We start from the raw sequence: 25945 nt of genomic DNA, 5'->3' as shown, positions 1-25945 counted from the left end.
TCCAAGCTTAATTTCCCTGTAAGTGTATTCTGCACTGACATGTTTGACAGAGCCTCACACGACGCTCCTCATGATGCTGCTGATTCAGCCATTCCCCATGATGAACTGTTCCCAGCTGCCTGTGTCCCTCAGTCTAGAAGGGAACTGTGTCCTTACAGGAATCATCAAGCAATGCTTTTCAACTTAATCTGCCCAAAGGATGGGACAGAAAGTGCCTGTGCATTTGTAGCCTATCTATGCCTTACTTTAGGACATGGTACCAGCCAAACAGCAGATCAGCATTTCTTTTTGCATTCAGTGGCAGTCAAAACTCAGATTTCAACAATTAGTTTTGTTAATTTTGTTAATTTTGTTTGTTTTTAATGTCAATCAAGAAACTTTGGTAAAATGTGGATCTGTCCTATTCGGTTCTTAAGCATAGTCAGTTTTCCCACTAATATCTTTTTAATGTGGTAATCTGGATTTAAAGGATAGAAAATAAATGGGCTCTCTACAGACATTACATCTTCATATCTAAGATGACATTTGCTTTACAGATGCATCACTTAGTGGGATTGCATACAAATTTCAGAGCCAGAGACATAACTGAAGAAAAAAATCTTTACATATCCTTTAAATTCAGGTGAATTCTCATTTTTTAATGCACCAACTAAAGAGGAAGTCAGATTGTTTCTTATAGGTTGCAAGGAAGCCTCTCAACATATGTGATCAGGGTCAGATGGTTTTCCATCCCTCAGTGTTGGAAAAATTTAGCACTGAAAATGAGTGAGAGAAACCTTATGGAGACTAGACAAAGACCAACATCCCCTTTGATAAATGGCTAAATTACTGCCAGCAGTTTCAGTTCTTCTGGACACACTTGTGTTTCCAGAGATGGATTCACTTTTGTCACTAATCTGTAGCAGCAGTGCTGTGTCTCTTCAGAAGCAGCTCTGAGCTAGCAGATTTCCTAAGGCCTGTATTTCCCTGTGACTTCCCTGACACTGTGTCCAGCTGGGACACCAAACAGGTGTGACACTGGATGGAACACTGAAATGCTTATTAAACAGTGGCTCCTGTCTTTTCATTACATGTAGACTAGAATCCTGAGATGCTGCTGCTTGACTCGTGGCACTGGGCCCTCTCTAACCCCACTCAGTCTTGTAAGACTTGTTAAGCCTTACAGTGACAGCATACCAAATTCTGCTTTTTCTCCAAATCTCTTCCTCACAGAAAAAAAGCACCTTGTCTGCAGATTAAACCACCTTGTCAGCTTTCTACCTCAGAGGGCCCAAGTTTCTCTGCAGAGCAAAAAGTTCTACCACTCTCGCAATATGCTGGGAAGTCGTTGTACTTTGTGGGAACTTGTGCAAGACATAAACTGTGCCTGAGGGTTCAACCTACTCAGTTTTCATCACAACATGGATTATATTTTCAACACTTTTGCTCATATATTCGTCCTACACAAAATCATATCTCTCTATTTCATCTTCCCATGCCACCTCTTATTTTTAAATTATTTTTTCAATTCCATATATTGCTAAGCTCCAATTTCAAAATTCTGTAGTGGTCCAACCCAAAATACCAACTCTGAGTAAATCTTGAGTAAAACTAGTTAAGTTTGAGCACTCTTGCTAAGAATTTCTCACTCCCAGATTCTAACACAATTCTCTTTGAGTAGGAATTCTGAAATTCCAAGTGTTAGTAATTAAATCCTCACAATTTACTATGGAGCTTTATTACATGGATTGTTTACAAGGACAAATTGATTTGCTTTAGCAAAACATGAGCCAAAGAAGTAATATGATCTCTATTATATGGATTAAAGGTTGGAAGATAGGAGAGATGATGACTGTTACTCTGTTAATTGTGGTTACTCTACCTTGGCTCTGAGTTTGTGGGTTGATGGTTATGTAAGCCTGCATTTTCAGTACTCCCACTATTCAAGTTCTCTCTTCCCTTTTTTCTAGTCCCTGTTTGACAGTGTAATCAAATTTAGCTTTAAAGACAATGAGGAACACAGGTTTTGTTTACTATCCTAATGCTACTGAGCAGCACCATGGGGAACAATACAGAAGTGGATGTGAAGCACTGAGGAAGCAGGGAGAAGTGAAAGGAAGAATTGTCTTTGCAGCCCCAGTTCAAATGCATGTCAGGTTGTGTCCTGGGACTGTGCTACTGCACTGAGCTGCAAGGACAGATGCAATTTACTCTGTAAGTTGCATTTACTCTGCAATTTACAGAGTAAATTTGGCATAATGCTTTTGGTTTTCTTCACATCTTTCATTGAAACTAGCTGTCTTCTACCTGTGTGTGTAAGTCAGCACAATTGTGTTTGAGGGTATTTGAGCCAATACAAACACCACTTCAATGGCAAGGATCAGAGGCAAACAGAGAATTCTGTTCAATCAAATAAAAGACATTTAAGCAAACAGTGGATTTCTGAAAAGGATTGTTTCTCTTAAATGACCAGTGTGCAAACTCATATCCAATTCATGGTCATTGTCAAGAGTGCAAGCTCTCAAAGAGTCTTAAACAAAGATAATGCTACTGATACTGTAGTTTCTGGCATTTAATATGGTTTATTTTTATGGTGTGGGTGTTTTGGAAGAAGAAAAGAATATTTTCTTAGAAGATGGATTATGCACATAAAAAAAATTCTACGGTGGTAACAAACTGGCCTCTGAAGTATGGATAATGATTTTTTTTTCACTTCATACAAAAGTGAAAAGGATGCAGTCCTTTCATCAATTTTAACGGTTAAAACTTCATTTTCCATTTCTAGCCACCTTTGGATACCAAACATGTGAAGGAAGCAGTATATAAAATATATTTCATAAAATAATAAGCTGGCTGGAATTTTAGTGGCTGTTCAGATGTGTAGTTGGTTCTGTTATTCTTTGAATCTGCCTTGGATGATGACTGGTAGATTTGTCAGGCTACACACAGCCATGTTCCTGAACTGCTGTTCATCTACAAATCCCTGTTGTTAAGTCATTCTCTGTGGAGAAAGAGCTAGATTGCTCTTCTAACAAAGCAGCCCTGGGAAATAGTTACACTGACTCAATTAATAGCAGGGTACCATCAGCTGGAAAGCAATGCCGTGTGTCCAGGTTCCTGGCTTTGTTGGTGTTAGTGACAATAGGACATGGCACTCAGTGTGGAAACAGAAATTTGTTGTGCATATTTAAAAATTACAAAGGCAAAGAGCTTAATGCACTTTGTGTTTAAATGCAAATGTCCTGACCTCACAAAAGGAGACAATAAAAGAAATAACTAACATATGCTTCTTGATTTATCAGCTGAAAGACAGTTATCTAAAGAGCCTGGGCTTGCAGGAATAACTATTAGGTGCTTAGAAGGGTTTTCCTGGGACAGAATTAGATGGAGAATACTTTAATGAAGTGTGAATATGTTCCCAGCTGTCAAAACAGCACAGAGATTTGTAAAGGAAATATTAAGCTTGGTTTGAAGACATCTTGAGTAGAATCAATGAGGAAATGGTTACAGAAGTGATACATATGTGATAATCACTAGGAGCACTTGTAAATGTTGACAACTGCCAAAAGGGCCTGTGCCATTAGAGGCCTACAGCCAGGCACAGAAAATCTGTCCCAAGATGATGCTCTGATGGCACCCAAGGGAACCCACAAGATGCAGAGGGCTTGACAGGTGTCATTCCTTGAACCTTGTGTCACAGCACAAGTGATCCCAGCCAGGCTGCTTGGACATGTGCATTTTGGGGCTTTTGAGTATGAGAGAAAACTGAATTCAGACACAGTCATTCTTTTAAATAGTGTTTTACCCTCCCATAAGGCCTTTTGCTGCATTTTGTAACTTTTAATTCGTACACGAGGTTCCCTGTTGCAATCAGTTTTAGTCAGTCACACTTGCACACCCTGTAGTTTGAATTAGTAGGAGGTCATTTCATGTCAACACTTGCATGGTGACTAAGCACCTGTCTTTGGGTTTGTTGGTTGTAAACATACAAGGTGTGGCTTCTGCCCAGAAAAAGGCAAGTCTAGATTAAGACTTAGCCTTACCTTCCTTGAATTGTTATTTTTTTATTTTCTTATTTAAGGAGGAAGATGTATCCTTCTCCTTCCATGTTAATGCCAAGACAATGCAGTTTTCCTAAACTCCTCTCAGCAGGCTGTGTATCTGATTTACCAGATTCTGCCTTCACACACAGACCTCTGACATGTCTCTCTCCAGGAAGTACAGAATTCAGTGAGGCCAGAAATTCTACTTTTACTTGTCTTTCACTCACTTGTGATATTGTTCATGCTCATGTATTAACCATTCAAGGTAAGAACATTTCTGAAAATTAGTAGACCCACTGGGGGATGTAGGAAGCTGTGAAGTAGACAGTGCAGTGCTCCTGTTGCAAAATAACCTTTTCAGAAATAGCTTTATCCTGAGCATGAATTGCTAAATCAGAAAGTGCATTTCCACAGAAGGAGTCACAGATATGACTGAATCAAGGAAACCTTATCCAGTCCATCAGCACAATCATTACTGATCATGAGCTGTGATTACACTGGTTCAAAGTGCCATTTTTCCCTGTATTTAATTTCTGTTTCTGTGCATACCCTTCCTTATTCCTCTCCACAGGCAGCCACTCATCAGACAACCTGCACACCAACCGGAGCACGTAGCCCCTGCTAACTGGTATTGCTGAAGCACTAAGGCTTATAACACTTCTGGTTCCAAATTACTGTAATTACAGGACTACCTGTTCTTGTTACATGTATAAAGGTCTAATGATTTTTTTTTCCTCTTAGTATTGCCAAACGCCTGATCCCAGGGATCCTCTGCACCAATTAGCTCTCAGGTTAGCTGGGTGTTGCCTGAAGTGCAGATGTGCCCAGAAGCTTCTCTATCAGATGCTCAGTCCTTTGATCGTGTGACACTAAAATTCCCAGCTCTTCCAAGCACTTCGGCTTTCAACCATTCTGACCACGCCCCTTATGCGCTACTTATTTTTAGACATGTTTTGCAGCAAACGCCCATTACTTCTCTGTTAGACTTTATCACGACCAAACAACTGTAGTCGTAATTAGAGACAAACGCTCTCCTCCCTCAGCACGTCTGCCCCCTCAGAGCTTTCTGCCGGCGCCAGCAGAACGGGGGAATTGTCCCTACCTGTCCGGGCCAGCTGCCTGTGCCTGCGGCCCGGGCCGCCACACTGACAGGAACGAGCTCCCACAGCCGGGGCCACCACACTGACAGGGACCGAGCTCCCACGGCCGGGGCCGCCACACTGACAGGACCGAGCTCTCACACTGACAGGGACCGAGCTCCCACGGCCGGGGCCGCCACACTGACAGGGACCGAGCCACACTGACAGGACCGAGCTCCCACAGCCGGGGCGGCCACACTGACAGGGCTTTCCGAGGGGGGATGGAGCTCCCACAGCCGGGGCGGCCACACTGACAGGGCTTTCCGCGGCACGATCGAGTTCTCACAGCCGGGGCCGAGCTGCGGCCGCCCGGGCCCGCCGCGCTCGGCGGTGACGCGGGCGGGGGCGGGCCCTTTTCTGGCCGTGCCGGGCGGCGGGGCCGCACTCCGGCCGGGCCGCGGCAGCCCCGGCGCAGCGGTGGCGGCTCCTGGCCCCGGGGTTATGCGCAGGGGCGATGTTCCTACCGGCTGGCGCCAGGCTCCTCCCGCGCTCCGGACGGAGCTCCTTCCTCAGCCTCCTCCTGCTGCTGCTGCTGTGCCCCGGCGGCCGGAGCGCGCCGCGCCGCCGGCCCGCGGGGCCGCCCGTGGTGCTGGGTAAGAGCCGGGGGGCGGCGGGGCGGGCGCTGCGGGGCCGCGGCAGTGCCCGGGGCACGGGGGGCGCGGAGCCCGCACCGAGCGGCGGCTCCGCAGCTGCCCCGGCGCTGGCAGCCCGGCCCGGCCGCGGGAGGTCCGCGCTGGGGCTGCCTTGGCCTGGCAGCGGCCGGGGGACAGACAAGGCTCGCTTTAACGCGCTTCGAGCTCATTAAGTAACACCAGAGCATCCCTGCTTAAGTCTTTCCCCTCTATGAACCTTTCGTGAAAGAGGTTGGAATCAGATGTGGAAGGAGGAGTTGAATTGCCAAATAAAAAAAAAGAAAAAAAATAGTCACTTGATCATGTAAAATGAAAAACAAGAATTTGTTACTGGCCTGTGGTTTCACCTGTTAACACAAAATAGTTTGTAATGAGTATGCAGATAATATTAATATGCTAGTTATTAAGCAATATTTGTTAGTTGCTTTTTGTATCCATTGGTAATAAGATGTAAATAAATTTTAAGTGTTTCAATAACTTGTCTACTGAAACTGTAATTCTTAAGCATTCTGAGACAGCAGGTGCGTTTGGTGACAGCAATGTCAGCCGGTCAGTTCTGTGGATATATTCAGCATGCTGGGTGTTCTCATTGTTGATTAATCTTGATGGTCACTGGGGAAGAAAAACTGGGAAGATTGGAAAAGTGGCATGTTGTTCAGTTCAGTCTCAATTTCTTGATAATAATTTAGGCTCTGATATTAATCTTGATGGTCACTGGGGAAGAAAAACTGGGAAGATTGGAAAAGTGCATTTTGTTCAGTTCAGTCTCAGTTTCTTGATAATAATTTAGGCTCTGACGGTGACTTTGTTACTACTGTTACAAACTTCTGACTTAGAGGGGCAAACTGTACCAGAGCATATTAAAACATGTTCTTATTATCTCAGGGTACAGTGTGTACAAATCCACAGCTCTTAAATGGCCTCTGAACTGGCAGGCTGTGGTTTGGAAGTAGAAACTGCAGAAAGGCAGGAGTTGAAGCAGGAAGAATTCTTTGAATTCTGTCTGGGAAGGCTAGAAGCAATCTTTTATGCCATCTTTCCACTCTGTAGTGCTGGATGTAGCAATAGGCCTTGGCACTTGCTCCAGTGCAGGCTTCCTTGTGGTAGAGACGTTTTACTTGCTGATCCAATATTGAACTCTATCTGGGAAGGAATCAAAGATTTAAAAGCAAATGGCAGAAAGGGTTACTGACTGTAGGAGTGTGGATTTACTACTGATGGATCTACTGTAAGTATATGTGTTCCCTAAGGATGGTTTTAAGAACTGTGGCTGACCTACATTTCCTGGAGAGACATTCTGGTAAATACTGTGTGGCTGAGCACACGTTCATCCAGAGTGCTTTACAACAGGCTTTCTTGCTGTTACAGTGAATTTTCATCAAATGCTGCAGAATTGTGTCTCTCAGTGTTCTAGTCAGTCTCTGCATTTTAAAATTTGCTGGATTTTTTTGCTGCCCAGGCCTCATCCTTCTTGTGCGTGTGACATGTTAAAATAAGCTTTTTAGGAATTGCTATTATGAGGATGATGGAAGGGCTTATGGGAATAATTTAGGGAAGCATTCTAAGTGCTGGCTTAACACAGGTGTTTGGGGGAAGGGAGAAAACCCACATCACCTGGATACACAAATGACAAAGATTCAGAGGTGTAAGGCTGCATTATACAAGCTTGAGACAGCTTGAGATTAATTTGGAGCCCATACAAGGTGGGAATACAGAGTTGATCCTCCTGATTTATCAGACTGGTATTTAGACTCCTAATTTCTCATATAAGTTCAGTTTTAAAATAAATTTTCATCTTATAGTAAACAGGTTCTCATGATCAAAGCAGTCTTATCTGTTTGGAGGTTAACATGCCTCAGTAGAAAGGGGAATAAGTTTGGTCATACTGTGTGTGGCAAGTTGGCCACCTGATCTTAAGGAATAAAGAAAAAAGAAATGCTGTTTAAAGGAATGTTGTCAACACAGTGATCCCTTCAGAAATGTTTTGGACCAGGGGTGGTCACAAGACCCAGTGTAGATTGCTTTCAAACCTTTTGTGTAATGAACTGCTCTGCAGTTGCAATCTATGCTTACCCAAGTAACAGAGGGGAACTAGAGCAGAATCTTGCAAAATATGGAGTGTTGCTCATATATGGGTAACTTCTGTTCTGCTGCCCAGGTACTGACAAAACTGCTGCTTCGAGGAACGTCACATCTGAAAACAGCTGAGCTGCACGAAGACAGCCTTGTAACTCTTGGCCACAGTTTGATGGCAGCAGCTCAGATTTGGAGAGCCCCAGCTGGCTCAGGTGAAAGGTGGTTCTGTGCCAGTCTAGCAGCTCATTAGTGCTCACCCAGCTTTCCTTGTACCTGTTTGCTGGCCACTTTGTGGAGTCCTTTGTCTTGCTAAAGCATGAGGAAATAACCTGATGAGGAAGAAGTGATTAATTTTGTAGTTGAATTACTTTAATGGAGGAGCTGGCACAAGGAATGTGGAGAGTGGCACCACGTGGCTTGGGTTAGGTTGTTTTTAACCTGGTCTGTGCATCCTCCAGGTGCCTTCGGAGCAGGAGCTGCTCTGCCTGGAGCTCGTGTTCGTTCATACCAAGGGAGCAACACCAGGGACCAAATTGCCATGGGTAGTAGCTGACAGCAAAATACTGCAGTGCAATTGCTCTGTTTTCTGAGATTTAAATAAAAAAGCATTGACGAGCATTCATACAACGATCAAAGAAGAAGGTGAAAGTCAAAACCTTATTTGCAGAGCCTGATATAAGACACAATTCTCATTAAGACCTAAGGTGATCATCTCAGTTTCCTTTCCCAAGTGTTTTGGGGAAAAAGGAAACTAATTATGACACTGATTTGCTTTTATGCCTTTTTAAAGTGTTTTCCATTTAGCCAGGATGATGTAATTATACAGAAAAATCTCCTTTAAGAACCAAAATAACCCACTGAATGCTTCTGTTCTACTAAATATCTACTAAAAATGTATATTTCATATATTCTGTGCAATTACGTCTGCATATCTGCTTTATATTTAGATGAACTATAATTTTTTACACTTCTCTTATGAGTTCGGTGATGTTCAGCAGGCTTGTCTTTAATGCTGGTTTCAAGCAGTTTTTGTGGCTGTTCTTCCTCCTTCATTCTCTCATATAGAGCATCAATAATCACTGCATACTGTCTTGTGTCTTAGGCATTTTTGGAGCTGGTAACCCATCCTTATAAGATCAGTGTCAGATGCACTGAACTCTTTACCTTTTAGAGCTGACTCAACACAATAACTATATCAATGTTCTGATACCTTCTGCAAACAATTTGTTAGGTACTTGGCTAAAGTTTTCTAGAAAGACACCTAAATGAAGTTTGTTAATAATTGATTTACATGCAAAGGAGCTGTGCCTGTGAATTCCTGCTGACTGCTAATTGAGCTGTGTATGTTTGTATGGTCAGCTGGCTAGATGTCAGGAGTGATTTAAATGTTTATGCCTCATGTGATCCAAGGTATCTGGAAGTATCATGTGAGACGTTGTTTGCTTTCTTGTTCCTAATTTTAAACAAGGCCTTTTCTGTGGCAGTCCATGGAGTCTATGAGCTGCTTCAAGATGTTCTTAGAGACTTGTAGTCAGAGTTTAAAATTAATTTTCCTGGAAAGTTGCTTCATTTTGAAGGAAGACTAATTTATAGAACCAAAAAGGTGACAGTTATTTGAGGAAATAATACTGGTTAAAAAGTTGCAATAGTTGGTAAATACACAAAGGCATTTGCATTTCAGATAAAAGTAGTAAAAATATACCAACTGCTGCCCCTCTTTTTTTTTCTTTTTCCTGATATGAAAAAAATATCCTGCCTCCCCACCCTGTTGTTAAATAGATGCTTTTTTTTTCCCTTAGGATCCTCATATTTGGACATTTGTTGAATGATCTTTTTTCTTACCTGAGCAGTCTTAATGCAAGTCCCTTTTAGGGTGCAATTTGCTCATTGTCTCTTGGTGGGAACTGTGAATCTGTCATTAAGGCTTAAGGATAGTGATAGGCAAGAGTAGGAATGTATCCTAAAGCTAATTACTGCAATTCACAGTCTGTTACCTCTCTTAAACTCTATGATATTTCTCAATGTGCTTTTCTATACGGTTTAATCATATAAAAACACATCCCAGAGGGAGATCTACTAGTTTTTTCAGGGCATATGAGACCAAAAAATTAGCCAAGGATACTATGAATATTGGAAGTGAATTTGGCTTATTGGTGTATTAGAGTGAGTTTTGTTGGGATTAGCCTCTTTGTGAAAAAGGAGGATGTGCTAGAACTGATAGAACACGAAATCTTATGGAAACTCTTTTTTTTTCTGCTGAATAAGAAATCTAATTTCCAAATGTTGCAGTTCTGAAATCAACAGAGGAATTACACAGCTGCAAATTAGGGAAGCAGGGTACTGCTGAAGATCTTGTCTTGGACATCCGGTCTTAACTGGTGCTGATGTATTTTGCAGAACTTCACAAACAAGTTATTTTGGGGTCAGTGTGCAGGCTTTAAAAACAACTTTTAGAACTTTAAAGAGCTCTCTTTAATATTTCCAGCAGAAAGGTTTAGAAACTGCAGGTATTGGTAGATGAGAGGATGAGGAGAAAAATTGCATGCAGAATACTCTGCCTGCAGGTCCATCCTCCATATGGTCTGAAAGCAAAGGGAAAAATGTTTTTCTACTGCTTTCAAATTCTACAATAGAAAATTTAGAAAGCTACATCCTTAACCTACAGAATTAATCTTCAGTGTGATATTTTTTAACCTGTTACTTATAAAAAACCACTAAGTAGTTTTCCAGCCAAAATGTAAATCATTAACACTGTTAAACTGGTTGGGTTGAGGGCTGAAGATCTTGCATGTTTTTTTTCCATAATCTCAAAACCAAATATCTGTATTTTGTTTCCTATAGATTCGAAACATCTTCAGTTTGCAAAGTATACTTTAGAAAATAAAAAAGCTCTAAGGTGTGAGTGATAGTGATTAACAACTTCTCTGTTAATATGGAAATGTAAACATGACAAAAACATTTTTCTTAATCCCTGCTTTACAAACAAACAGGTATCATACTTGTACATCAGAATTTCTTTTTTAGCTACAGTATTTATCTTTGCACAGGTAGAACTTGTGCTTTATCTTTTGTTTAGAATTGAAAAAAATTGCCATTTTTCATCTTGTTCCTTATCATCCCTTGAGTAAAATCTGTATGTCATGTTTCTCATCTTGTGTCCTGAACTGGACACAGGAGCAGAGCCTCTGTCCTCCAGAAGCTTGAAGATAAAATATCTTAACTAAATGAAAGTTGCAGTTAATCTAAGATCATTCCATTAAGTCCAAGTGAGACTTTGTAGAGTTTCCTGCTTTCAGTGCTTTGTTGATAGATGTATCTTGATTATAATCTGAAGCTTCTTCAGCTGTGAGTTTTCCCTACTCTGAGCAGGACTGCTTGTGATTGATTGAGTGCAGTTTGGAAACCTCAGCAAGTTCTCCAAACTCTGGTACCCCAGGTGTTTGTCTAAGTCTTTGAAGGGTATCTTTGCTGGAAGAACTTTATTTTTACCCAAGGAAGTGAGATTCCAGGCTAGAACAAAATGTCACTCTTCTTTGTTTTGCATTGAAACTGAAGACAAAATCAACCTGTTCTGTCCTTGGCGGGTCTCCTGCAGAAACTGGGCAGTCATGAAAGATTGATATAAATAGAATTACGTTCTGTTCCCCTTCCAATTAAAAGCACTGATACAGCAGAGGCACGAGACTGGAACAAGTTGTTGCCTTAGCTTTCTAAGCAATTACTAAGCAGGATTTTGTGAGGTTACAAGACTGAACTTCAGTAAACTCTTTCTGGGGTGTGATGCAATGGTGTAATCTCCCTTACTATGCTTTCAAGTATATCAGAGTCCTTGAAATATGACCTAAAATAAACCATGGTCAGCTACTGGGCCTTTTAACGTTTCACTTCAGGTGACAAAAATAAAGCTCCTAAAAACCTAATGAGAAAGTAGAGGTAGTTAATAAAGAAATCCTGAGGTACATCTCATGGTCGGGCATAACCTGCTGTGGTTGGAGGTTGTGAGAGTGTGGTTATCTGAAGTTTTTCAGTTTTTTTCAGGCCTTTTTCAGTTCTGCAATAACTTTTTTTTCCTAAAAGCACATCTAGTTTTCCAGTTAAATTAGGCATTGTGCTAAATGATATTATCTCTTTCCTTAAACCATTGCTAAGTATCAATGTGTGGTAGAACTCAAACTGATTTGATTGCACAGTTTACTGGAGCATAGGGGGAAACAAATGTATGGGTAGACCTGCATTAAAAAACTTCAAAACTAAACCTTGACAAGCACACCCTAAAAAGGGGGCTTTGTGGACCTGAAAGGATTGGAGGGAGCCCTTAAGATGTGCCTAAGTTCTAAATTTTTCCTAGTATTGAAAAACTTTTCAGTTACTGAAATGTTTTTGTCTTCTGGTTCTTGAGGAAAAATGGCTAAACATAAGAGAATGTTAGAAGTTTCTCTGAAAACTTGGTGCTGGAAATTGTTATAAATCAATACTTTTTATGTTTCTAATGTCAGGTTGATAGTTTGCAGGCAACTGTTTAAAGAGAACAAAGTTGTGATGCTCTGGGAAAAAAGTTCTTTCAGAAAGATTCAGTTTGTACTTGAAAACACAGATAAGTGGTAATGTCCTAGGCAATCTTTTTTTTTTTCATACCCATGCACGCTCCTTTATAGTCTGCTCTTTGAAGCTAGGAGCTGTTCATCCAGAATCATTCTACATGTTGGTTTTTCAGGTAATGAGCTTTGAAAATATAGAAATATTTTCAGTGGAAGTATGTATGTAGTACCTTCTTCTATGTAGTATTTTTTTCCCGATGGAAAATTACAAAACCTGATGGTGTCTCTGGTTGCAGTGATAATGCACATAAGGGCTGCAGTATTTAGCTGTGTATACTGCAATAGAAAATGTTATATGCTTTAATTAAATGTCTCCTTTTTATATCTCTCTCTCATCTTTATATTTTTCAGTTCCAGGAGACTTAGGTAATCAGTTGGAAGCAAAGTTAGATAAGCCATCAGTGGTGCACTATCTCTGCTCTAAGAAGACAGACAGTTATTTTACACTCTGGCTGAATCTAGAATTGCTTCTGCCTGTCATCATTGACTGCTGGATTGATAATATCAGGTAAGAGCAGAAATGTTGCTCTTTGCTAGTACATCCTTTCCATAGGCTGATGTGCAGAATGGCTGCATTTAAATTCCTTTTCTGATTCAAGACCAGTGAGAGGAATGACTTGGAATTCTGCTGGGTAGGCTAACAGGAGGGGTCTGAAGATGTAGCTCTGTTTCCTCTGAAGTAGCTGTAATTGCTGATGAGAAGCAGAGCCTCTCTTGCTTCCTTCCACTTTCTCTTCTACCAGTGACTCAGTGTTGGTTTGAGCACTTGTTAGACACCTCTGTGACTTATCTCAAGGAGGAGGTTTTGTGCTCTTTTTTTTTTTTTTTTTTTTTGCCAAGCAGTAGGACAAGGGGAAATGGGCAGAAACTGATGCACAGGAAGTTCCATCTGAAATATTTTGGTTTTAAAAATTGCCCAATTTAAAGCTTTTGGGCTATTTCATAACTTGATCTGCTTTATTAGTATTCCTGTAAAAATAATATAAATATATGTATGAAAACAAGAAATAATTATCTGGTGCAATTAAAAACTATAGTGATGGCATGTTGCTCTTTTATGAATGGACTGAGCTGTTGTAAAGCAGTCTGCTTTATTTTGCCCTGTGCCTTATGGATTGGAGAGATTTTTGTGTGTTGGTTTAGATTCTTAGACTCCATCTAGGGGCAAAAACTTGCATTCAGAAATGGAAATTATATTGATATGATACTAAAAACAAACCAACCCCCAACTGTAATAATAGGGGTGATTAAAGAAATAAACTCCTGACTCAATGCTCCAGATTCTTCACATCCTAAGTTGATTTGAAAAGTATTTACTTACTCAATACCTCAGTATATTTCCTGAGGTGCCAGTTGTCATTAATCAGGAAATAAAGTATTTCCTTATGCTGGCATGGATGTTTCTAGTTAAAGAGAAATTAATTATTTTAGGTAGGTTAATATTTTTATGTCTGATTTAATAGGTATTTTCTGTCCTATTGCCACATTCTTCTGCCCTTTATAAGTTTTTCCATTTTGTGGCTTGATGCATAGTCAAATGGTATAGAACTATATAAAGTAGCTGATATCAAAGATGAAGTTCAGTCACACTTCCATATGCTCAGTTTTACAGAGATAAAAAGGTCTTAGATTCTGCACCATGAAGCAGTGGAGTAATTAAAGTAATTGTTTGCACTGTATAATCCCTTAGCCATGAGAGTACTCTGATCATGTCTGCTTGGGTTGGGTTTTTCCTCCTTCTGAGTAACAGCACTTAAAGTTCTTGTACTGCACTCAGAATGTAAGACCCAGTGTAATTGAGGGTTGTCATGTGGCAATAAAACATGTTTCATGGGTTTTTTTTATTTTCCTTCCCCTCCTCCCCAGGCTGGTGTATAATCGAACAAGTAAGATTACAGAGCCACCAGATGGAGTGGATATCAGAGTGCCAGGGTTTGGGCAGACGTTTTCCTTGGAATTTCTTGACCCAAGTAAAAGGAGCGTTGGTATGTACAAGCTGTGTCTGGAGTGCTTTGTCACTTGGAGGTTTTTCTAGTTTGCCTTTATGCAACAAGCTTCTGAAATGTGATTTCAAATTACAGTTCTGTGAGCTCTCTTGGCTTTTAAGAGTTTGCATTCCATTGTATTGTTTCATTTGTTGCATGGCCTGATAGATTGAGACAGGAAGATTCCGTGTTATTTAGTGTTGTGTCAAATCTAACTTTGGTGGATGAAATCTGAGTAGGCATATTGAGGACAGATGCTTTCTGAAAATGAGATGGGTTGAGTAGAAAATTCTGTGACAGAAGCTTGACAAGCAAAACTGAAATAAAAGCACAAGTTCTGAGTAAAATGTTCTTTGGCCTTAGGAGTGGGTTAATTGGATTGGGAGATATGGTACCACAATGTGTAGCTCCTTGTATTTTGCTGGTCTCAGAGTAATTATATAATTGCATTTGTGCTGCAAAAGATTTCTGCATTAACGTGTTTGCAGGGTTTTTTATTTGGTGCTTTTGTGGAAGTCATGTTTCAGAGTTTGATAAGCTTTTGTGAGTTGTTCACTGTGGCTGAAGACTGGAGGAATTGAATAGACAGTAATGGACTGAGCTTCACATGCTTCATAACATGGATCTGTTCTTTAAGGGTAGTGATGTGCTTAATTGTCTGCACTACATCACTCTTACACCTAGAACAAGGCTATGATTAAATTCTCCACTTGAGGGACAGTATGGTAAACATTCAAGTGAGGTTCTCTCAAAAACTTAAATATGGCTCTGTTCAGTAGACTGCTCTGACATTGTTACTGGATGCATTTAGTCATGGTAATACTTAAATCCCATGTGTCAAACCTTGTATTAAGTAACACCTTTCAATATGCAGTCTGTAACTGTTTCCTTTTTTGCTATTAAAGCTTTATGGTCGGTTACTTAAGTCTTAGTCCACTACCCCAGAGATAAAAGAATAGTTTTGAGGTAGTTTCTGGAGTTCTGCCCTAGGGTATATAATAAGCATTTGTTTTCAAGAATAAATGTTGAAGTCCAGGCCAACTGTTACTCCCTACCTGTTGTTAATTTGTGATCAACAAAAGCTATGACTCTGAAGAAAACCCCTCAGAAATTGTTATGTTGCAGTTCAAGGGTAAACTTTACTCTGAGTAAAATTTATCCACTGTGCCTATACTACATTTGGCTGCCAAAATGCTTGAGAGGTCAGCCATCTAGTAAGAAGTTTTAATGGTGATATTCTCTCATTTTTGGGGGATAGTGAGCATAACTCATTTTGTTTAATATGCATGCAGCTTTCTTGGTTATTAAAGGCAAACTGCAGGTTTTATGTGTGTGTATGATGTCAGAGATAATGCCTCTGGAACTTTGTTTTGCAGTAGTGGCTGACAGCTGCTTCTCACGCTAACCTTGTTACTCTTCTGTTTCTCTCTTATCTGATATTTACAGGAAGTTACTTTTATATGTTGGTGCAGAGTTTAGTAGATTGGGGCTACAAACGTGATGAAGATATAAGAGGAGCGCCTTATGACTGGAGAAAGGCACCAAGTAAATAATATACTGTTACTTTAATAAAATTATGACTCTCCTAGCCAGAAAATATTGTATTGAATCACTTCTCCCATCCTTTACAATCTAAATACTTAATTTTGTTCAGTTCTTGGGGCCTGGGTACTCCTGGATGCAAATGCAACCTCGGTGTTGTGGTTTTGGTTTTTTTTCTTCGTTAAACAACTTGCTACTTAAAACTTGCTTAAAACCAGAGCAAAACAACAGAAAAAACCCATTTCAGCAAAGTATGTCCACATAAAACTCCCACCCCTCATTCAATACTGGAATTTCTAAGGTCTGCATTATTAATTCTGCAAACAGTTCAACACCATTATTTAAAAGTTATTTTTTTAAAGCTCAGCATTCACAGATTAATAACTATCACTGTGCAATCTGTGTATTTTAGATGAGAATGAAGACTATTTTGTGGCACTTCGCAAGATGATAGAGTTGCTGTATGAGCAGTATGGAAGCCCTGTTGTCCTGATTGCCCACAGCATGGGCAATATGTACACCCTCTACTTCCTGAACCGCCAGTCCCAGGATTGGAAGGACAAGTACATCAAGGATTATGTGTCATTAGGTGCTCCCTGGGGGGGAGTGGCTAAAACTCTCCGTGTGCTGGCTTCAGGTAGGTAATTTGAGGCTTTGCCCTGTGCTGTGTGTGTAGTGCACAGTGCTAACCAGACTGTTGACTGTAGGACTGCAGGATGAGAGTTCAAGGCACCATGAAGGGAAAAATACTTTTTTGTAAGTGACAACCACTTGATGTTTCAAGCCTTGCAACCCAACTGTTATCTTTCACATTTGTGGGGGTGGACTGAGATTTCCCACATCCTGTAACCAGGAGCTTTCTTCCCTTCTTGACCTCTCCTGACCTCTTTTCAGCAGATTGTTGTGTTGTCTGCTGTTTGGCCTGATGCCTTCCCTTTCTGTCCCTTCTGCCACCAGCCTGACTGCTCTCTGTTCAGTATGGCAAAGCTACCAAGGACTCCAGAGCATTCAGTAGTTTCCTTTGATTAAAGATCAGACAGCTGCTTGAGGTTAACATTAAAGGAAATTTGTAGAGATATTGGGGAACTGGTGCCAACAGTGTAAATGTCAGGTGAAAATTATAACTGCAGATTAGGAAAGTGAATCTTTGAGGTCTTGGGTTTAGCACACTGGATATGCCAGAGACTAAAAAACAAAACAAAAAAATTAAAGCAGCATAATGTACTTCACTAAGTAACTGAAAATGACTGATGGAAAATCTTCACTTACCCATCATGTGATACCATAATTACATCATGTGCTTTGACATTCAGTTCTCAATGTTTTGGGCTTGGTTTTGTAGCTTGTTTCTGACTTGTTAGCTTTGGATATCCACTATCTTCTTCCTAATCAAAGCTGACATCAAAAATTGGACTTCATCAAAATGCAAAACACAACAAGAGTCAGCCATGCATGGACAGAACAAAGAATACTTTGCTTAGCAAAGGCATTTGATTCTGAACAGTAGTGCACTACTCCATTACTAATTAGAAAACTTGACTCAGTACAAACACCCAATTTACACACTGTTAAAGCTGTTGAAATGTCACTGTAAAAATTTATTTTCCTCTTCCCCCAGGTTTTGTCTGACATATTTGCTTGCTGCAGAAATGGCAAGAAGTGAACAATGTTAATATCACCCTTATAAAATTACACAGTTACATTCCAGAGTCCCATATCTCTGTTGGATTAAACTCTAGTGCTTTATACCATGTCTACACTTTATAATGCATCTCTTTGCTTGCTACAGAAATGGCAAGAAGTGAACAATGTTAATATCACCCTCATAAAATTACACCATTATATTTCATAGTCCCATATCTGTTGGATTAAACTTTTGTTTATAAAGTGTAGACAAGGCTTCATACCTTGTCTACACTTTATAATGCATCTTAAGCAAAGGGGCTAATTCTACCAATGCATAATGAATAGCTAAATTTCTACTAAAATGTAGTCAGTCATATTTCAATCTGTGTATCTGTTGTACTAAACTTCCATGTTTTGGAGCAGAAATTTAAGAATCGTGTGGGAAAGTTACATGGGCAAACATAATATCAGAATGTACAGGTTTAAGCTGTTTCTGTCTCAAGTATCTGTAGTAAACCACCATCAGCCCTTGGCCTGCATTAGTTTATTTAAGAGTTTCTAAAATTATCAGGGTTAGTATGCTGAAGAATTGTTGCTTAATGGAAAAGACTACATTTCAGCAGGAAAGATGGGGCACTCTATGAATGCATTCTTTCTGCTCCCATTCCTGTTTATAATATGTAATGCCAGGAGCTTCATGTCAAATCCACAGCTGTGTTATCAAAGTGGCAAACAGTACACAGGTGGAATTGTTTTCTGGAGATTTCTGTCATACTTTCAGCTACTTATACATGGTCTTTGCTGGATTCTGCTGTAGTGGGCAAAGACACAAAGCTCACAGTGGTTTGTTCCTATTTTTAATGTGCTGAAAGGTTGAAATGTTAGCAGTGTGTTCCTTACTCCTAATATTTTGATGTGTCTGCTGACTGAAATGTGGTGTTGGCCACCCTGTACTTCTTCACTTACGAGAAAAGTAAAGGATTTGAGAAGCACTTTGTTACAGTTCTGTAAGAGAAGGCTGGGATAGTCAGGTTCTGTGTTTGGTTATTCTGCTGGAAATAAATCTTGTACACATTCCTTTCATTGTTCAGTTCAGAACTTGGGCTTTACTTGCTGAAAACTGCTTGGCAGTTTTCAGCAACTTAGTGGTGGGAGTGCACAGTGAAGTTGTTACTCCACACAGTATCATGAGACCCATTTTTCAGGACCTTTGTGATTCTTGATGTGCATTTGAGTTTTCTTTATCTATTTCAGACTAGCAGTGTCTCCATACAGTCTTCCGAAAGATGGCATTACTGTGCTTTGTGTCTCCTTGCTGAAGCAATAGTGCCACCCCATGGAATTGAATTAGCACCAAAGTCTATTTTTCAGGAATAGTGGTTTCAGTTGCAGCATTTCAGTTTCTATGGCATAGTTGACCTGGACAGGCTGTAACATGCACATGGTTGACCTGGTTACATGCTGTAACCACCTGGAAATAATGGAAAATAAAATTCAAAGTTCAGCTGACAAAAGAATTGAGGTGTGACAGCCACTGTCATAATGAAAACAAATAAGGAATATAAACTTGTGTTTGTCTCAGGGTTTTGTTGGTTTTTTCCTTTTTTTTTTTTTAAAGTAATCACTGTATTTATTAAGCAGCTTTTGATTTTGTGAAGATGGAAGAACAATTGTTATAATATGCAGGAAGGTGCATATAAATTATCACTTAGTCATGTGTTAGTTCAAGCCATTTGTTTCAGTTATTCATCAACTCATATTTAAATTTTGAAAGTTATTAAAAGTTAGTTTGCAGAAGTTAATTTACAAGACAATTATAAATGAGGAAAAACTTTTCAAATTGTCACTGTAAGCCAGGGGACAAACTTATTTATGTTCTCACCATGAGTGCTAGTAATTGCTGTTGATTAAGATTGATGTCTTGCTTTATGGAGAATGAAATTCCACTTTTCTCCCTAAGGTGACAACAACAGAATCCCCGTTATCAGCTCACTCAAGATCAGAGACCAGCAGAGATCTGCGGTTTCCACGAACTGGATGCTTCCCTACAACTACACGTGGCCTCCAGACAAGGTGTTCGTGAGCACCCCCACAGCCAACTACACTCTGCGGGATTACTGGAAGTTCTACAGGGACATTGACTTCGAGGACGGCTGGCTGATGAGGCAGGACACGGAGCCCCTGGTGTACGGCATGACCCCGCCCGGCGTGCGCATCCACTGCCTCTACGGCACCGGCGTGGAAACCCCCGACTCCTTCCACTACGAAAGCTTCCCTGACAGAGAGCCCAAGATCTTCTACAGCGATGGGGATGGTACAGTGAACTTACAGAGTGCCTTGCAATGTAGAAAGTGGGTGGACAGGCAAAAACAGGAAGTGGTGATGTTGGAGCTTTCAGGAAACGAGCACATTGAAATGCTGTCCAATGATACTACTATCTCCTATGTGAAAAAGCTGCTCTTTGATTTGTGATAACCTTGTGTTGATAGTTATTTTCCTCACCTGTGATGCCTTCCCTTAAATATGGGGAAATGCCTTTTAATCCCTTGATACTTAGATATTTGAATTATTTATTTTGCTTTTTTAAAAGGTTGTTTTCAAGTTGCTTGGTATTCTAAATGATTGTTTGTCTCTGATTTGTGTTCATTATATTTCATGGTATTTTCACATTCTGAAACTTTTGTCAAATATGCATTTTGGTGCCTCTGGTGTTTGTGTCCAATGGTCATACAGACTTTCATTTGGAGATTGTGCAGCCACTTGCACATACCACATGGAGTCATAGATCCCAGAGTTCCTTTGTGTGGTCTTTGCAGGTTTGGAGTGGAAGGCTAGGAAGGATGGCAATTTTGGATGCCCCAGGGAATGGTATTAACAATTTGGCAAACACAGTAAGCATTTTAAAGGGTCTAGTGTATTCTGATCCATAGTTCCCAGTGGATTAGTTTGTAAATTGTGCATATCTACTAGGTAGAATAGGGAAGAGGTCTGCCTGCAACTGTGCTACCATTGTTGTAATCCAGACTTTTATTTATTACAGCCTACGGGGGGGAAAAAGATAGATTTGTAAATTACTTGAAGCTTCTTTATTAGGTGCCCTACTGGGTTATTTTGGAAAGAGAAAATTATTTGCTTATCAACTTGTAGAATCCCTGATCACATACAGTCTGGAGTCTGAGGAGTTCTCAGCCTGTGCTTTATTTCTCAGTGTGGGAATGAAGCTAAACTGTGATTGGTGCTTGCAATAACTGTAGCAGCGTGGAGTAGCACATCAATCAAAGCTAATTGAATACTGGCAAACAATCTGTAAGGTATAGAATTGCAGTGCTGGTGGAAAACAACCTCCTGTAGTGGAAATGATAATGGATGGTGGGCAGCATTTAAAGAAAAGTGAACTTCTGAAACAGAGTGGGGAATGAAAGCCAGTGTGGAGTATAAACCTTGTTCTCAATCAAATACTTTGGCTCTGGTCCAGTCACATGACTAAGCAGTGATTGGATCAACATTGCATTCCACTGAAAAGAAATTTTTTACTTTAGGACTAAACATAATTTCCCATAGATTACAAGTTTCATTTTTGCTGTTGGAAGAAGTTGGGACACGTGGTTCCTTAAATGTTTCTATAAATTGCTGATCAGGCAGTTCTGTAATTTCCTACAGTGTTGTTCTACTCAATGTTAAAATAGTGATTTCAACTCTGACTTTCACAGAAGTGCTGGCCTAAAGGCCATCATATTTACCATCATGATTACAGAAGTCCTGTTAGAGAAATAGTTACACTCAAAAATTCTCTCTTGCTTGCTTTAAAACCAGTCACCCAGTTAGACAGCACTTAGTTTTCTAAAAGCACAGCTTTGAATGCTTTCAAAATGCTAGGTTCTCCAAGAAAAATATTTTAAGAGTTGCAGAAACTCATCAAACTATTAAGGATTAATTACTTTAGCCTTTAGACAAATTCAGTTTCTTAAGATTAAACTATTTTGGTAGCATGCCTAAAATGTTTTCTGCCACTAGACATATCAGTAAGATCTGTTGAACTGATGGGCTTGAACTCTTGCTATTGTAGAATGGAACCAGGAGATAGTTTTAATTCAGAAATCTCTTGTTAATTCAAAACAAATTGAACTAGAGTCATCAACAAGCTAATTATCTTACTAGGCTTTAACTTCCTAAAAAAATAAGGCTTATTTCCCCCTCTGCGTTTTTTCCTAGTGCTTATGTTGAGGGAGTGTAGACATTTTCCTGATTTTTAAAATGGATCATTTACCTTGTCTTCACTTGCCCAGGCCCTACAGTCCAGCAGCAATATTGCCTAGACTTTTCCAGAGTAAGTACTGAGTTGTCCACAGCCTTTGCAATGTGTAACTGCTGAAATGAAAAAAAAAACAAACCACAATTCCCCCAAAAGAAGAAGCTCTACAACAACAAAGAGGGGGGGAAAAGGCCCCAACCCACCTTCAAAAAATCACCCCAAAAATTGTCCTTTAGCCAAGTGATCTATTTTATACAGGGCTTGTCAGCTGGATAAGCTTCAGGCTTGTGTTCCAAGACTGCTCGAAGATGATAAAGCTCTTCCTTGGTCTGACTCAAATTTTTAATAAATGGCTATGTGAATAAATTACAGAAAACATATAATCACAATCTGTATTTCTTGCTGAAGGAGAATGCCTGTTAATAAGCACTGGATTGAGTGGAGCTGGAGGCTGTATTGCAGGATACCAACATAGACATCAAGGGCTGAAGAATGAGAAAACAATGTAGGTAAACAATTCTTAACCTGATCTGGAGAATGTTTGTAAGATTCATTTGGATCCTAAACCATTAATCAATAGCATTTTCAGTCTCATAGCAAGAATTTAGCTGCAGGAGTTTCTTGTGATTTGAAGTTCCAAAATACATGATTCAAAAAGTGCTTGCTTTTTTGGCTCTTTTTTTCTTTAGTACTTTTTAAATATGCTTTTTGTGACCCAAAAGACAAAAACAAGCACAACTTTTTTATTCTTTTCTAATTTTGGCAACCTAGTACTGTTTCTGAGATTAGTTGGCTGTATCTTTTAACCTAAAGATTTCTAAACCAGTTTTCTGTTAGTAGACAAGCCTTGTGATAGTTAATGTGGTAAAATGAAGCTGAAGGTTTTTCAAGGCTTTTGTTTGTTTGTTCTGTTGTTTGTCACTATAAAGCCTTGTTGTACTGTTGTAAAGAAATGTGTGTACCTGAGGCCTAAGTGCTGTGAGAGAGCAAGCACAGCACCTCTGGTGTTCTTTGATTGCTTGTGGTGCCTCTGCAGGCTGGAGTTTTATGTCCAGAAAGTGTGGGAGCTTCTTGGTCTTTTTTCCCCCTACCCAAATGATCATCAGCCCTTTCATTTGCAGTTTCTTGCCTGTTAGGATGCAGTTCTCATTGAGAAGTGAATGCATTATTCCAGTTGCTGAAGTGGAAGCCCTGCGCTGTGTGAGGAGTGGCTGCTCTCCGAGCAGATGCTCTGCAGGGGCAGCACTGAGCGTTGCTGTCACACCTGCTGCAGCCCCGCGCTCTGAGTGTCTCCATTCCTGCGGGGAGAGAGGTCTGAACAAAAATCTTTACTGAGAATGTGGCACTTGGATAAGAAGATTAACTCAGGTGCTTTACCACACTGCACAGCTGAAGTGTCTGAATTCACTAATGTATCTTTGTTATACCTAAAGCATTAATTATGTGTCTCTTTCAATAATTTTTACTTTGTTTTATTCTTCCAGGATATTTTCAGAAACCAAAACTAGTCTTGAGGACCAAATGTGTTTATTTTTTGGCAACTTGTATAGAAAATGCTGAAGAAGCTTTCAGCTGTCATTGTAGTACTTATGAAGAGGTTTAGAGTCACTATGTGATTTGTATAAAAGCAGAAAGCTTCAATAACAAGCAATAATTGCAAAGGATTTGCAGACCAAAGGAAGGAATGTTTGGTATTAAAGTAATTCTTGGAGCACAGTGTGTTCAAGGCCCTCTTAAATTCAGGGAATGTTTGGCAGTGACTTTGCTGCTCTACACTAACCAGTATTTTGTACAGAACATATTCTGAGGCCTGGCATTTTATATGTTCCTGTGTATGAATGTGTTCAATAGATTTTGAATATTTTATTGTCAAATTTGATAATATAATAAAGTTGATCTAATACAGATTGTCTCCTGTTGTGAATAATGTGCTGTCTCAGTTCACAGAGGAAATGAAAACTTGGTGGTGTTTTTCTTTCCTAAAGATGATTGGTGTCTCTCACAGTAATTCCTGCTTAATCTCCCAAATGCATGTACTGTCTTGTGGTACATTTGGAGTTCACTGTTAATTGTTCTTGAATTTACGGAGGTTTGGGATTGAGACTACTCAATTTCCTTTTGTTTGCATCTTATTTGCTTCTCTTGTGTTTAAAAAAAAGTTCTCGGATGCCTTATGATTCTGCTCAGGTAATTTTTTTGAAATTGGTTCCTCAGTTAAGTGTATTAAATGCCTGCAGTTTCCTTTACGGTGTTGGTTTCCAAACTGATCCAGAAACCCATGCATGATGACCATAGTGTTTTATAGTTGTATGAAACAATCTTTTTCCAATTAGAAATAGTGCATTATGTCTTTTTAGAAGCTGTAATGCTAGACAGTGATTCTGTGAACATCTGGGGTTTTTCTGACATGATAATGACTGTAGTACCAGTGAGTGTTAGTGACTGCTGTTCCTCTCTGTGCCCTAGATGCACTGTTGGGACATCTTGTCCCAGTACAGATCTCACCCATGCCTGCCTCAAGGTTTGTGACCCCCATATGATTGCAGGAGAAAGGGCAATGTGGCCTTCCAGCTCCCTGTTATATGGGGAGGGTCCTGCACTGAAGCCATGTGCCAGTCCTTGCCAGAAGCTGGGGAGCCTGGGGGCACAGGGAAGAGGAGGGCAGGATGATAACAGGCAAAGCCATGAGAGACACGTGTGGGGTCTGATGCTGGATTATAGATGTAACACAGGAGTGAGCAGCGCTTGTGCAACCTCCAAATAACAAAATTACAGCTGCAGTTTGTCTGATGCCATCTTGCTGTGCCATCTTAAGTTATTTCATTAATGATAGGATTGCAGTTTTGAGAAATTTTTACTTTCCCTTGCTTGAGTTGTGGCTTTCCTCTAAAGGTCTAGGTTAGTAGTTTGCTTTGATTTAAGGCTAATGTCCTTTGTGGTCATTCAGATCCACAGATGAGTTAAGTGGAATATTTAGCTCCCAAATCAGCATCTTTTGGGCAAAACCAGAATGAAGTATGAGGCCAGGAACTGCAAGAAATTCACATGCAATGTTTTACTAAAAATAGTGATGTTAAATTTGTTCCAATGATTTCTGTGTATATATATATGTATGTATATATGCAGTAGAGGGCAGTAGTATATAAGTTACAGAGGGTTTTTAGGTACTGTTGAATAGCATCTGTGTTAATTTCACCTGAGAGATACAGGATTGCAGGGAAATGAAGGCCTAAGTTTGATATCCACAAAATGTTTCCTGAAGCAATTGTACATACGCAGGCTCTGCTACTGGAGGGACTTTTTTCCTATCTGATGTAAAAAGCAAGAAACTTCAGCTTGATTCAAATTCAAGTGAAACGATCTAAGGTGTGAATTAGATATTCATTCCAATTTTCATGCTCAGATTAAAGCACAAATTGGACATCACAACTACATGGAGTGGATTGGTGTATAGTACTATGATGTACAAAAGGGATCATGTATTTAAAAAAAGGTGCTGCAAATACTGTCAGCTCTGTTTTCTTATTGCAGTGCTGAATAATGGATAAATCTTGTACCACTTTGTTTGTAACCACTGACTCACACCTAGTAACCTTTTTGGGAAGGCAGATTTATTGACCAAGCTGCAATTCCATGTATAACTAAAAATGTCACCTTATGTGAGTTAAATCATCAAGACAGATGGTAAATTTGACTGCATGAAAATACTTTGCCTACAGATCAAGTATTTTCATCACTATTAGTATTTTTGAGATTGTGTTATGTCTGAGGTAGTCAAAGGATTCTAGTCCAGGTCTAAGCAGGTTGAGATTAGCCAGGAGCTGCTGTTATTATAGCTGTGCTAGCAGAGCCTTTGTACCTGTATAAAAAACAAAAGGCAAGATTACAATAAAGGAAACCTCACTAAATGCCATTATGACCAGTGCAGATGAAAGATGACAGTGGAATCTATAAACAGATCTGGGAGACAGCACTTGCAAGGGCCTCATTTCAGGTCTGGAAGGATGTTGGAAGTGTTTAAGGTTTGATGGGGCTTTGAGCAGCCTGGTTTAGTGTAAAGTGTCTCTGCCCAT

At 40.0% G+C, this 25945-nt stretch overlaps 1 protein-coding gene across 1 annotated transcript; it reads left to right on the top strand.

The window, feature by feature from the left end:
- Nucleotides 1-5530: 5530 nt before the first annotated feature.
- On the top strand, nucleotides 5531-23777 carry PLA2G15 (phospholipase A2 group XV). The gene is made up of 6 exons (XM_039721064.1): nucleotides 5531-5754; nucleotides 12819-12975; nucleotides 14334-14452; nucleotides 15899-15997; nucleotides 16407-16631; nucleotides 19581-23777. The coding sequence occupies exons 1-6, from the start codon at nucleotides 5616-5618 to the stop codon at nucleotides 20090-20092; spliced, it is 1251 nt and encodes a 416-aa protein (XP_039576998.1). The 5' UTR covers nucleotides 5531-5615; the 3' UTR covers nucleotides 20093-23777.
- Nucleotides 23778-25945: the final 2168 nt, after the last annotated feature.

Source organism: Passer montanus, unplaced genomic scaffold (assembly GCF_014805655.1).
Source record: "Passer montanus isolate IOZ18808 unplaced genomic scaffold, ASM1480565v1 scaffold45, whole genome shotgun sequence".
NCBI classification, from domain to species: Eukaryota; Metazoa; Chordata; class Aves; order Passeriformes; family Passeridae; genus Passer; species Passer montanus.
Note: the sequence above shows the minus strand (reverse complement) of the source record. Positions and strands in the feature narration are given on the sequence as shown.

Excerpts from the sequence above, each read along its gene's own strand:
- PLA2G15 (XM_039721064.1), top strand. The coding sequence starts at position 5,616 with ATGTTCCTACCGGCTGGCGCCAGGCTCCTCCCGCGCTCCGGACGGAGC. Across the intron at positions 5,755-12,818 it reads GGGGCCGCCCGTGGTGCTGG|TTCCAGGAGACTTAGGTAAT; the intron begins GTAAGAGCCGGG and ends TATATTTTTCAG. Across the intron at positions 15,998-16,406 it reads TGACTGGAGAAAGGCACCAA|ATGAGAATGAAGACTATTTT; the intron begins GTAAATAATATA and ends TGTGTATTTTAG.